This window comes from Denticeps clupeoides, chromosome 3 (genome assembly GCF_900700375.1).
Source record: "Denticeps clupeoides chromosome 3, fDenClu1.1, whole genome shotgun sequence".
NCBI classification, from domain to species: Eukaryota; Metazoa; Chordata; class Actinopteri; order Clupeiformes; family Denticipitidae; genus Denticeps; species Denticeps clupeoides.
The window spans coordinates 19023515-19037124 of NC_041709.1; the positions used below are offsets into that span (position 1 = coordinate 19023515).

General features: G+C 41.7%; 1 protein-coding gene across 2 annotated transcripts; it reads left to right on the forward strand.

Annotated features, from left to right (window-relative positions):
• The first annotated feature begins 6443 nt into the window (after window positions 1-6443).
• On the forward strand, window positions 6444-13530 carry tor1 (torsin family 1). 2 transcript variants are annotated; one of them, XM_028973764.1, is made up of 5 exons: window positions 6444-8441; window positions 9076-9341; window positions 9661-9836; window positions 11444-11571; window positions 12296-13530. In XM_028973764.1, exons 1-5 carry the CDS (start codon window positions 8246-8248, stop codon window positions 12547-12549), a joined length of 1020 nt encoding a protein of 339 aa, XP_028829597.1. In that variant the 5' UTR covers window positions 6444-8245; the 3' UTR covers window positions 12550-13530. The 2 variants fall into 2 exon arrangements, with proteins under 2 accessions (XP_028829597.1, XP_028829598.1); XM_028973765.1 differs by having other exon boundaries at window positions 8400-8909.
• The last annotated feature ends 80 nt before the right edge of the window (window positions 13531-13610 follow it).

Genomic DNA, 13610 nt, shown 5'->3' on the forward strand with positions numbered 1-13610 from the left:
TGTATGTGTGGGTCAGCTGTCTGCAGTATCACTTTCTCTAACAACTGTCCATAGGGTTGGGCTGGGTGTAACCGCAAGGTCACGTCCATTCAGAAACACACAAGAACACACACACACACACACACACACACACACACACACACACACACACACACACACACACACATGTGCATGAACACCCACAGTTGGGTCATGTAACAAGAAAAGCAACAATTAATCACATTCATAATTATTTTTTATATTATGTGTTGCTCCATAAATCCACCCAAAATTTCTCCCATCACCTCAAATGATCTAAAGAGATTAAGGGGTCGAGTTACAGGATTAGAGGATTTCTTGGCATGGCCCCATTGCCAGAAATGGCTGATGGTATGTGGAATTTATTCCTATCACTTACATGTAAACAAAATGTGAACGGCTAAATACACATCGAAACAATCCTACATGCCTTATGGACAGCAATATTATTTTACCCGTCCAAACTCTTAACCCACTTACACATGTCAGTGCTGCCCCAGAAATCCATCACTCATGCACACCTAATGTAATAAACAGGCACTGCAATGAGCATAGAAATATTATCTGTGCCAATTCTTCACCTTGTACAGAAATGTAACCTCAATTACAGTCTTAATCTTGTACAAATGAGCATAGTTTCCTAGTGAGGATCAGTGAAAGGTTGATGCAATAAATCCTTGCTAAGACGTTAATACACACCCACCAGGGCCAGTTTAGCATCCCACATTCAGCCTGTACGTCTCTGGACTGTGGGCAGAGCGCCCCAAAAATATATTCAGGTGACCCACAGCGCTCCTTTTTCTGTTTTGTCATCAGTCTCTGATCACGCGGCATTTTGGGAATGGCCCCTTTGTGTGTTTCGGCGCTGCCCAGCTGTCACTCTGCATTATTTTTAATTGTGAACTCTGCCATGGCCTGTGATGAGGGTTATTGGGAAAGCAATACGATCAGGCTAGCGCAGCCCCCATCAACACGGCACTGAGCATTCCTCACATAACGTGCCTCTCTCTCTCTCTCTCTCGTCCTCTTCTCCACCCCACATCCATCCCAAATCGGGCGCATGTCCTTGCCAACAGTGGGTCTGCAGATTACATTTCACCATAAGAGGTCATCGGTTAAAACCCAGATATGCGCGCACACACACACGCGTGCTGCAGACTGGTCTGCATGCCTTCCTGCAGGCGTGCAGTTGTGTCCGCTGTGCTAACCACACTAATCGCTGATGTGGCTTAGTGGTGTTGTGTTACAGTTTTTGTGGGTACAAGATGTCACAAATGTCTAACAGAGATGTGCAGTAAGAATTTATGATGTTTAATCATGTGTCCATAACACATGATCTCGGTAAGGGAACTCTCATTCTTTTTAGCCAATGAAATATGTCAGTGTGTATGTGTGTGTTGTGCGCTTCTTAATATAAATAAAAACTAAACAAAAAAAATACTAAAACTAATAGGATAATAATAATGGACAAAGCAGCACATCATGGGGCAGCAATGAGTTACTGGGGCTTTTTATGGAGACTTATCCACCATAAAATCACTTTATCTCATGATCTTGAGAAACTCACTGCTCGGAGCAGCACTGTCCAATGCTACCATCAATGACATGCATTCATGTTCATGTCCTTGCACATCACACAACCTTTAAATAAACCAACAGAAAATATCCAATTGAAGCATTCATTTAAGTAATGATTGATTATGGGTGTGTAGCTATCAAGTGATTAATGGTTTGTCATATGAGTTTAAAATTGTGTGATCCTTGCTCAAGCCCATGTTCTCACGGTGGGAGTGCTATTGAGAAAGGAAAACTGATGAGGGCTCCGTCTTTTAAAACATGAGGGCTCATGTTTTAACAGATCCTTCAGATTTTTTTGTTCATACAGTAAAAGCAAGAATGAAAAAAATACACTGTACTTGTTGCTCTCATAGTCCTGCAGAGACCTGTTGACCGAAACTAGTGTAAAGTGAACTTCCCAGAGAGCTCAGTCCCTTTCCAACTCCTGTTAGGACCGCATTGTGTCTCAGAAAATCACAGAGGAACAATTTGGGTGGCCTGACGTTTTACCAGCTGCTCCACTGCTGTGAATTTTAAATAACCAGTAAATGAAAGCTTCTATTTACATGAACAATTTGAAAATAATTGATTTAAAAAATGGCTATGCTGGCAACTCACTGACAGCAGTTGAGAGGTTCCTAGGACATCTAGGACATCTTTCTCTTCCCCAATAACACACTCACATAAAAGTTACATACTGTGACTCAATGTTTTCACATCTGTGATTTTAATATTATCAGTAACTGAATAATAAGAGTAGTGCAATCTAATAATAAGAAAGTGCTGTTTGTGGTGCTGGTTTTGAATGTTTAAAGGTGTGAGTGTAGTATAACATGCTATGGACACGCCAGCATTGTGAAATCCTCAGCACTGGTCATGGTGTTTGCTGTTAGTTTGTCAGCACAACACAATGAAACGTGTCCTCTGCTTTTAACAATCACCCTTAGTGAACAGTGGGCAGCCATGACAGGCGCCCGGGGAGCAGTGTGTGGGGAAGGTGCTTTACTCAGTGGCACCTCAACCTTCTGATTACGGGGCCGCTTCCTTAACCGCTGCCTACTGGAGCCTCATAATAAGCCACAGTCACCGGACCTGAACCCAGTCGAGATGGTTTGGGGTGAGCTGGACCGCAGAGTGAAGGCAAAGGGGCCAACAAGTGCTAAACACCTCTGAGAACTCCTTCAAGACTATTTTCAGGTGACGATCTCTTGAAGCTCATCGAGAGAATGCCAAGAGTGTGTAAAGCAGCAATCAGAGCAAAGGGTGAAACTAGAATATAAAACATGTTTTCAGTTATTTCACCTTTTTTTGTTAAGTACATAACTCCACACGTGTTCATTCATAGTTTTGATGCCTTCAGTGAGAATGTAAATAGTCATGAAAATCAAGGCGTGTCAAAACTTTTGACCTGTACTGTTCATTACCAGTCAGAAATTTAGACACATCAACTTGTTTATTGGTCTTGCATTTTTACACAATAAAATAAAACAAAAACATTTGACAAACACAAAAAAGCAACTAGGTAAGATCAAACATACTTCACTTTCTGTAAGTAAGTAAACAAGAGCATGAGCTGTGTGTCGGCTTATGTGCGAGACAGACTTCATGAAACCTACTGAGTGTCTGTAAAATTGGATCCATGCCATAATTCCAGCAAACTGACAGGTTGACTACGGTCATCTGTGTTCTCCTTACCAGGGGCGAAAATCCCTCATCATTGTTGGGGGGGACATTAGACAGTAACATTTTTTTTAGACAGAGTAATTCCCAAGGGTGGAATCCAGCGTTATACACATCACGCTGCTTAAGCTAACAATATATGTTGTCTATGTGAAACATGCCATAAATATTTCACTTGTTATAACTCTCAGTGTGGTTTGTATTGTTTCGTTCAACAAACTTGAATATATTGTTCATATGAATTATATTTTGTGTTTTGGGGGGTACACATTTACGTCAGGAGGGACATGCTCCTTACAATGAACATGACAGAAGGGTATGAATAGGTGATTATGCTTTGTTTGTCACTGCTGGCAAGTCATTGTCACTGATTTGAGGTGGTCTGATCCATAAGAGCAATACCGCCTCCTGCCTGTACCAAACTGTGGTGTAAACATCCAATTACTCTCAGTTACTCAATTTACATTTACAGCATTTATCAGACGCCCTTATCCAGAGCGACTTACAGTCAGTAGTTGCAGGGACAGTCCCCCCCTGGAGCAACTTCTTGCTCAGGGACACAATGGTAGTAAGTGGGATTTGAACCTGGGTCTTCTGGTTCATAGGCGAGTGTGTTACCCACTAGGCTACTACCACCCCTTGAATAAAAAAAAGGGTTTTGAATGACACCCTATCGTTCACCAAGGATTTTTTGAAATGCTTTTACTTTTATGTACTTCCTTATGCAAAATAATTCAGTCATGCTATCCTTTTTTTAAATATTGCTCTGATAAATAGAACATCATTGTGATTGACTGCAATATACCTATTAGTCTTTGATATGGGACATTGTGGAATATCCAAAACAGACATGCAAGTATCTTTCAAAATGCTTGTCACAGAAAACATCTGATGATCATAATTTGCTACTTTTTCTTTTGCTATACTTATTCAGATAATTGGAACATTGTTGCCATATTTGGCATGAGTCCCAAAAACATGCATCTTATCTACTTCTATCATAAGACTTGGCATCTGGGCGTCTAAAGTGAAATCCTGCCCATAGGGCATCCAAAAATCTAAAGGCAATCTTCACAACCCTCCTGACAAGACACAAGTTTCAAGCAGCGTGGCAATCAAAAATGGCTCATTTACAAAGAACTGACTTGTTCTTCCACCGTCCCCCTTTTTTTATGACAGGTAGTGCATGCCTGCATATAATATAACAGCCAATCAACATCATCTGCACGCTATCATTCTCACGCTCTAGTGCCAAGTTCCTCCCTATCTCAGGTACAGCGGTGTGTGTGTGTGTGTGTGTGTGTGTGTGCGTGCGTGCCTATGTGTTCATTTGCCTCTAGTGATGCAAATTTAGAAAGGCCATGCAATGTTTTGAGCATGCTTGCAAACCTAAACTCAGATTCATCAGAGGGACAAAGATGGTAGTAGCCTAGTTGCTAACGCACAGACGACCACAAAATGCTCAAGTTCAAACCCCACTGATAACCAAGAGTAAGACACTTAGCCCTGAGTGTCTCCAGGGGGGACTGTCCCTGTAACTACTGACTGTAAGTCGCTCTGGATAAGGGCGTCTAATAAATTCCATAAATGTGGGGACAATTCAAAGAGTTTATACAAACATGTTAGGGTAAGTAATATTTTCCAGAATTTAGAGGGTCCACTGCGCTGCGCATGGGTGTGTTTATGTCTGATCTTGACAGATATGTTGGCTGTGAATTCTGTGTAGTTTCATATCCAGAGGGAACACTGTCACTATTATCATATCACACAAGGCTTCAGGGCTGCATTTCCCAGGCACTCTACTGGTCATCTAAGCAATCTGCTTATCAAATTTCTGTTGATTAATTCCGTCTATGCATTGGTGTCATATACCAGTTATATTATAAGATGAAGGGTAGATATTATATTTTGAATATTGTTTTATAGTCATGGGGAAAAAGAGGGCCGTTCATCTTGTCATTTCAGATCATGTTGTAACACATCCTGCTTTCTCAGCCAATCAGAGGCCAAACACTCACACACTCACGCACACCTTGGTTCCCATGCGCTCATAGTCCTGCTCAGACCTGTTGACCGAAACCAGTGCATTGTCAAACTGTCAAACCCCTAGACAGCTCAGCACCTTTCCCACATCGAAATGTGATGGAATACGATATAGGGGATCAAAGTAGTAACAGAAAATCCAGACAAGCAATTAATAGTTAACTTAAACAGCAACCAAACATTTCATGATATGACTGAATGTGTTCAGTGGAGCAAAATATTCCTGCTTCTTCAAAACAGACTAGAACTAAAGGTGAAAGAATCTCCAAGAATTCTCATCTTGATGAGGGTGCATATCCTTGCTTGGCCCTGATAAAGCACACCACCATCACAATGACAATGTACTTCAATGACATTGGGCCTTAAGGCAGGCATATTGGATTATGTGTAGTTTTAGTGAAACATAGCCCTCAGCAATGGGATTTCAACAGACTATAAACATGCAAATATGACAGTTAGTGTGAATCAACACAGTTTTTGGAATTAACACATGATTTCTTGAGTGAATCTTAAAAGTGATCTTAAAAACTGAATACTCCTGTAAATTTTCTATGGACAATGACAATGTAATCTTTTTATGCTCCCCGAAGGAAGATATTCATGCTGAGTTACAGTTTAACTGAATTAGAGCACATTTTGGATTAGGAACATGCACTGCTTTTTTTTTGGTTTATTCACATTACGGCAATGCTAAAATATCCATGCTGTATACCATAAAGAGCAGAAGATCCATCTATTGCTCATTAAAATGTTCTCACAAGTTGGAAAATTCCTTCATTAATGTTGTAGGCAATAAGCAGAAACTAGATTAAAATTCTGACGGAGAAACAATATTTAAATCATTTTGTTTGTTTTTGTTTTTGTTTTGTTTTGATTTGTTTTTTTCAAAATGAATGAAAATCCAGAAGCTATCAGTACATCTGTAGTTGTCTGCACTGGGCTCACCAGAAAGCCTTCTAAGCACATATTTAATGTATTCTGGCTAAAATGTGCAAAATATTCAGTTTTTCTTGGAATTGAATGAGACCAAATCTGGTCAATGTGCACACATATTAGTCTGAGAAGGTAGAAGGATGCCACACCTTCTAGTCTAAGGAGGTAGGAGAATGCCAAACCTACGAATATAAGAAGGAAAATGGATGACACACCTCCTAGTATAAGGAGGTAGGAGGATTCGACACCTACTAGTCTAAGTACGTAGAAAGATGCCACACCTTCTTGTCTAAGAAGGTAAGAGGACGCTTCACCAACTAGTCTAAGAAGGTAAGAGGACGCCACACCAACTAGTCTAAGAAGGTAAGAGGACACCACAACACAGAATACAGGAGAGCACACCAAAACCTTTAGATTCCTTTAGAATTAGTGCTGTACATCGCAGTCTGCAACTGTAAACAAGCCAATCATAGCAGAACTAATTTTACAGCAAGAACTGTCTTTCAATTAATAAAAACACTTGTCTGTTTTTATCCAGAACTTATACAGAAGACTATAACCTGCCTGAAAAGGAAATTATTGTTAATTTGTACAATTGAACACGGCTTGCATGACAAAACACTGCAGTATAGTACTGCAGGGCCCCCTGCTGGACTGTTCTTACCTTTGGACACCCTATGGAGTGCTATTAAATATTTAAATCATGAATAATTATATATTAAGTATATAAAAACCATGAAAAAAATCACTTGAATCATTTAAAATGGGAAATTAAAACTTCATCAATTAATATGAATGAATCCATATGACAAGAGTTCCAAAAACAGGAAACAAAAACTTTATTAATTAATTAATGTGTCATATTGAAATATTTCACAATTTATTTGATTTAGTACATCATGAATTACTTCCATCTGACCATCAGAGTAAGTGGGCAGGAGTAACGCTGATCTAGCCTGATGTTTTACAGATGATTGGTTTAGTCTGAAGCTGTGTCCCTTCCAACAAGGTACTTGGATGTTGAATGTAAATATGTAGCGGCTAAAGTGGTAGTTGGAATAATTTTTTAGCTTTTTGTGACTTATATCTTGAATGTTAGATCAGTGTTAGTTCCACCTACTTACTTTGATGGGTCAGACTGATGGATATTAGTAAATCAGTAATTCACAATGAGCCCAAATTTGATAAAATTAATAAATATTAATTTGATATTTTAATACTGATATAATGATGAGTTTATTATTTTTTATCATTCTGGCCATATTGAATTATTTAATTATTTTCTAAACAATTATTGACACATTGTATAATTTAATTAATTTGCATATTTATCAATTTACTTTTGACACTCGTAGTATGCCATCATATATACATATTTGTGTGTATGTGTGCGTGTTCTTATACGGCCTGCCTATGTTTATCTATATTGTCTTCATCTACATTCTGTCTTTGGTCACTTCTGACTGAGGTAAGAGTTCACAATGATGACTCAATCAACAAACAAGAGGTCATGTTAATCATTATCGGCATTAACAACTTTGCCAGTTTATAATGGGACATTACATGTTAAACAAGCCTCTTAGACATGAATTTAGACATTCACAGTGAAATCAGTGGTGTAATTGTATTCTTTAATAATGACAAATAATTAAAAAAATCAATTCAAATATTATTAAACAACAAAATTAAAGTAATAAAACGTTTCAAATAAACAATCATGGCCAGACCTCCTGGCCAAAACTATTAAATACTATTTATACAATTTATGAAGAACCTTCAAAATGTGTCCAGGACCAGTTTTCCAAACGCTGACACCAACCCCAACCACTCTGATAGATATGACGAAACTGATCTCAGATCAGAGCCGTCCCCACGGCTTCCTGTGTCGGCCCACGTGGCCATGACGTCACGGCGGCCCGGGCCACTTCTCCAAAACCTTCAATGAGTCGAGGTGCAGGGAGCCCTCATCCGGTTCTCGACGTTAACGGTGGCTGTTCGCCGCCCCGGAACCCGCATGCGGCCGCGCTGCAAACTCCTGCTGCTCTGGGTGTTATGGAACCCCGCGGCGGTGGCTGCGATAGAGCCCATCAGCACCGGCATAGCGGTCGGCATGGCAGCCGCCCTCACCGGCCTTTTCGCCAGCTACCGAGACATATTTTACTATTTCCAAGAGTCCTGTCGACCGGACTGGATCAGCTATAACAGAACGGGTAAGCGCTTCGACCGCCTCTGAGGACAGTGTGGCACGAATCGCGGGTCGTTGTGTTCGATTCCTGACCGGCTGTTGCGGTGAGAGTTTGACCTGCTTTGTAAGCCTTTCTCCATTTTCACTGCTTCTGCTTTAGCGCCCGGGTTCGCGTGTCCCGTTATTTTGACGCGCGTCGCGTGTGAGTGACGCAATGCGGAAGTTACACCGTGGTGCTTCTGAGACGGGTCGCGCTGCCTCCCCGCTCGGTTGAGGGCGACGCGAAGGAATTGGCACTTTATCGACGAGTTCGCCGATCCCTTCGACATGAGACGTGCGCTGATTGTTTTGCTTTTGGTCGCGAGTGTGAAGGCGCTGGAGCCCATTTCCACCACAATCTTTGTCGGGACGGGCGCGGCGGTGCTCGGGAAGAAACTCTACAATTACATTTACGAGTCGTGCGATGCGAACTGGATCGCATTTAACGCAACAGGTGGGCTGAGGGTCCTGCTGAGAAAAAAATCTTTTTAAAAATCCGATGCTGTCCGCGTTTTCCTGTTCATTAAGGCGGCCTGTGGTGTTTCAGGGTGGACCTTCAACTGCTCAGCTTTGGTTACTTTCACTTTCCATTTCAGTGTTTTATTCTGGTCCCGTTGCAGGATTGGAGCAGGCCCTGCAGAAGAAGCTGTTTGGACAGCATGTGGCCTCGCGGGTCATCCTGAAAGCCGTGACCGGCTACATGAACAACCCGAACCCCAAGAAGCCCCTGGTTCTGTCCCTGCATGGCTGGACCGGGACTGGGAAAAACTTTGTCAGCCATCTGATTGCAGAGAATCTTTACACGGAAGGCATGCACAGCAGGTTCGTCCACCTGTTCACTGCCACGGCCCACTTTCCTCACGAGAAGGACCTTGAGATGTACAAAGTAAGCGAATTGCACACAAGCAAACAATACCAGTACCATTAGATAACTTTAAACACGACTAAACTTTGGGGTTGATTTGTAGATTCTGTGCTTCAGCAGTTAATTTATTCCAGGTATAACCATATGGACATGCTTTAGTCTGGCATGCTAATTAAGACCTATTCCCTGTTTTATACCATTGACCTCATAATTATTTTAAATAAGGAAAGACAAAAAGCAAGTGTGCAATATAAGAGCTAATGTTTTTAACAATATTTTGCATATTGACTTTAAATGAATCTCTCCTCATGATTATTCTTACTTGCATGTCCTTCTGTAGGCACAGCTGCAGCAGTGGGTGAAGGGGAACGTGTCAAACTGTGGACGCTCCATGTTTATTTTCGATGAAATGGACAAGATGCAAACGGGTTTGATTGATAGCATCAAGCCGTACCTGGACTACTATGAGCAACTGGACGGTGTGTCCTACCGAAAGGCCATATTTATTCTCCTGAGGTGCGTCTTTGTCACCACGCTGCCGTTGTATTTCTGGAAGATGGTGTTGACTGTGAAGATGGTTACGTGAGCATGAACTGTAAAGTAGCTTTAATGGAGGCGTGTGGGGCAGTACATTCCACAAGATAAAATGCGATATCGCAATATCGGGAGGAGGCACCAATTCCTTCTGCAAAAGACTCTTTGTCTTTGACTGTCTCTATTTTAAGTACAGGACATGAAATGGACCCAAAATATTCCAGTGCAAGCCCATTTGCTGTATAGAGCAGTTTTATTGAGTTTCGGAAATGTCATTCTTCATTTCCTGTCTGTCACAGAGATGGCCTGCCTGTCAGTGGTGGTAGTAGCCTAGTGGGTAACACAATCGCCTATGCACCTGAAGACCCAGGTTCAAATCCCTACCATTGTGTCCCTGAGCAAGACACTTAATCCTAAATTACTCCAGGAGGACTGTCCCTGTAACTACTCATTGTAAGTCACTCTGGATAAGGGCGTCTGATAAATACTCTAAAATGTCAATTTAAATGTCTGTAATGTTTAAGATAAGATAAGAAGAACTTTATTTACCCCGAAGGAAATTCTTTTGTCGACAACATGCTCAATGCAGTCGGAGGAACAAGAGGAATAAATATATTTTTTGTACATAGTGCAAATATCAAAAATAACTTAACTCAATAACAATAATGATATCACTATATCCAGTGAAATGCCCAAGATAGTGCTAAGTGACATAATGATTATGCAATGAGTAAGAGGGAGTAGCAGCAGCATGTGCAGGGGGTTAAAATAAACTTTCAAAGACATATAGGTGAGTAGTATTGCACATCTGAGTGGGGGAAAAAAAAACATTTGTGTTTGAATAGCCCTGAAAAAATTACCTACAGAGCAAGGACGAGTTATACAATCTGATAGCTCCAGGTAGGAAGGATTTTCTGTGGCGGTCGGTTCTGCATTTAGCGGCTATGAGTCTTTTGCTTCTTGTGCTCTGATGGGTCATTATAGAGGCATGCATGGGGTGAGAGGGATTGTCCATGATCCCGAGAAGCTTTTTCAGCATTCTTCTATCATAAACGTCTGTCAGGGTCTCCAGTCTGACACCCAGGACAGAACCAACCTTTTTAATCAGCTTGTTTAGCCTGTTTGCATCAGCTGTCTTCACCCCACTGCCCCAGCACTCAGCTGCAAAGAGCACAGCACTCTCTACCACAGAGTGATAGACATTGAAAGACCCGAGCCTCCTCAGTAGGAAAAGCCACCTCTGCCCTTTCTTGAAAAAAAGGCTTTGGTGTTTTTGGACCAATCCAGTTTGCAGTTGATGTGTACCCCGAGGTACCCGTAGTCTTTGCACTACCTCCACGTCAGACCCTCTGATTGTGACAGGGGTGGAAGGAGGAGCATGCTTCCTGAAGTCCACGATCATCTCCTTTGTTTTTGTGAGGTTAAGCTGTAGATGGTTTAGCTCGCATCAACTAACAAAGCTGTCCACCACCTTCCTGTATTCCTCCTCCTGTCCGTCTCTGATACAGCCCACAGTGGCTGTTTATGCTTTTATCTGTGTGAAGCCGGTCTGTTTCACAGCCGATGTGTGTTTTTGTATGTTTCCTTAGCAACACCGGAGGAGAGAGCATTGGCAAGGTGGCTCTGGACTTCTGGAATGCAGGGAGGGAAAGAGAGGAGATCGAACTACATGATTTGGAGAAGGCATTGTCCTTGTCCGTTTTCAACAACAAGAAGAGTAAGTCTGCTTCACAACGGACATCATAAATTCATCTCAATCGTCTAATTACGAAACTGCAGGGATCAATGTTGGCCAGTCGTAAACAGAAATAATTAAGTAGAATTTAACTTAAAGGTCCCCTATTATGAAAGTTCCCTTTTGTGGGATTATTTAACATTAATACGAGTTCCCCTGGCCTGTCTATGGTCCTGCAGTATGGTCCTCACCTGGAGTACGGTTTTCCTGCCACACATTTTAAACAGGAACAGGTTCCTTTTTATTCCAACAAGCTCACCCTGCCCCCAAGGAGGTGTTCGTAATGCGTGTGGCTGGTAGATCCTTTTTTAAAAATGGTGTTGTGTTTTGCATTTGCTCACATGTATGATTCATGCAGGACCACAAAGTCCCAGGTTTAAATCCCTTTTACTACCATTGTGTCCCTGAGCAAGACACTTAGTGTCTCCAGGGGGGGACTGTCCCTGTAACTACTGATTGTAAGTCCCTCTGGATAAGGGCGTCTGATAAATGCCGTAAATGTAAACCACGGAGTAGGTCTTGATCCACACAATAAGCATTAACACCTCTTGTATTTTATGTAGTGGAACAGTGCCCTTTAAAACTGTATGCCAACAGAAAACCATTTTGTAGAATTTTTTTTTCTCATGTGTGACCTGCAGTAGGGATTTGGTTCATTTTGGTTAATTCATGAGTGAAATGTTTTTTTTTCCCCTCTTTCTTGCAGGTGGTTTGTGGCACACCAGTTTAATTGACAAAAATCTCGTGGACTACTTTGTGCCATTCCTTCCATTGGAATACAAGCACGTGGTTCAGTGCGGCCTCAACGAAATGGTGACAAGGGGACTGAAGCCCGACACAAATGTGGTGGAACAGATGGCCAAGGACTTCATCTACTACCCTAAAGAGGAGCGACTGTTCTCAGTGCCGGGCTGTAAACTCATCCCCAACAAGCTGAATTTCTACCTTTTGGACCCTTAGACTCATCCCCGGCTGAGACGCTCCACAGACTATTAAAACTGACTTTGTCAGGGGACCTACTGGATTCCGTGCCCTTGAATCAGAGGAAGTCATAAACTCCACTCCGCTTTAATTGAAACTGGAGTTGATTTTTAATGTTGTAATTTGTACATGGAGGACAAGTGGGTTCTTCCCCCCCCCACCCACTTTTTTTACCATGAACTCAAAGCAAAGACTGTGCCCTTGTTGGGTACATTGTAGGGGGAGGGGGGGGCTACAAACTGTACTCTGGAAGTGCATTGAATTTTCAAGAGAGAAATGTGAAATGAAGTTTTATACAGCCTGTTCTCTTTGTAATTATTTAAGCCTTCTCTAAAAGAAGAGGCAACAACGAGGAGACTGAACGTGACTCTTGATTATTGAAATGAATAATTTGAACTGTGCAAAGTGAGAACCAGAAGAGCTGGAGCTGTCGTGCCACAGCTCCTCTGTTCCCTCACGCTTGCAGAAGAGGACCAGCGTGATCTGTTCACTCTCTGTGCCTTGTTGGTCGGAAAAAATAAGACAAGATATACGTTTAATCTCAGTGACTTTTTTTTTTTATTTTTTTATTTTATTTTTTCTCCCCACCTCGCAGTCCAACAAAGATGGAACACAAGAGCCGGATTCCTGCTCCCCTGCCAAATAGAACCAACAGAATTATGGGCCATTTCCAGTTGACACACAAACATTACACTGGACTAGATGATAGAACATTTAGGTGTGTTTCAGAAGTGAGATGTGAGGCAGCGCGTGGAATTGCAGGACTGCTCCAGGCTGGGCCGCTTTGTAAATGCACACTTAAGTTTCTTATACAAAAGAAACCTTTTCAATGTTGCACAATGTAGAGAGAATCTGGCGCATGAAATGGTAGTGATTGGATTAAGTGTGTATTTGATGTTCATAATTTTCTGTCTGAACACATTTGGATGGGATCCGTCTCTGGTTTTTGTCCAGGGTCTTCGGGGCTTTTTTTTTTTTTTTTTTCTTTTGTTGATGTGTCGTTTTTCATTGAAATTTTACAAAAATGAACACCAGTCTGA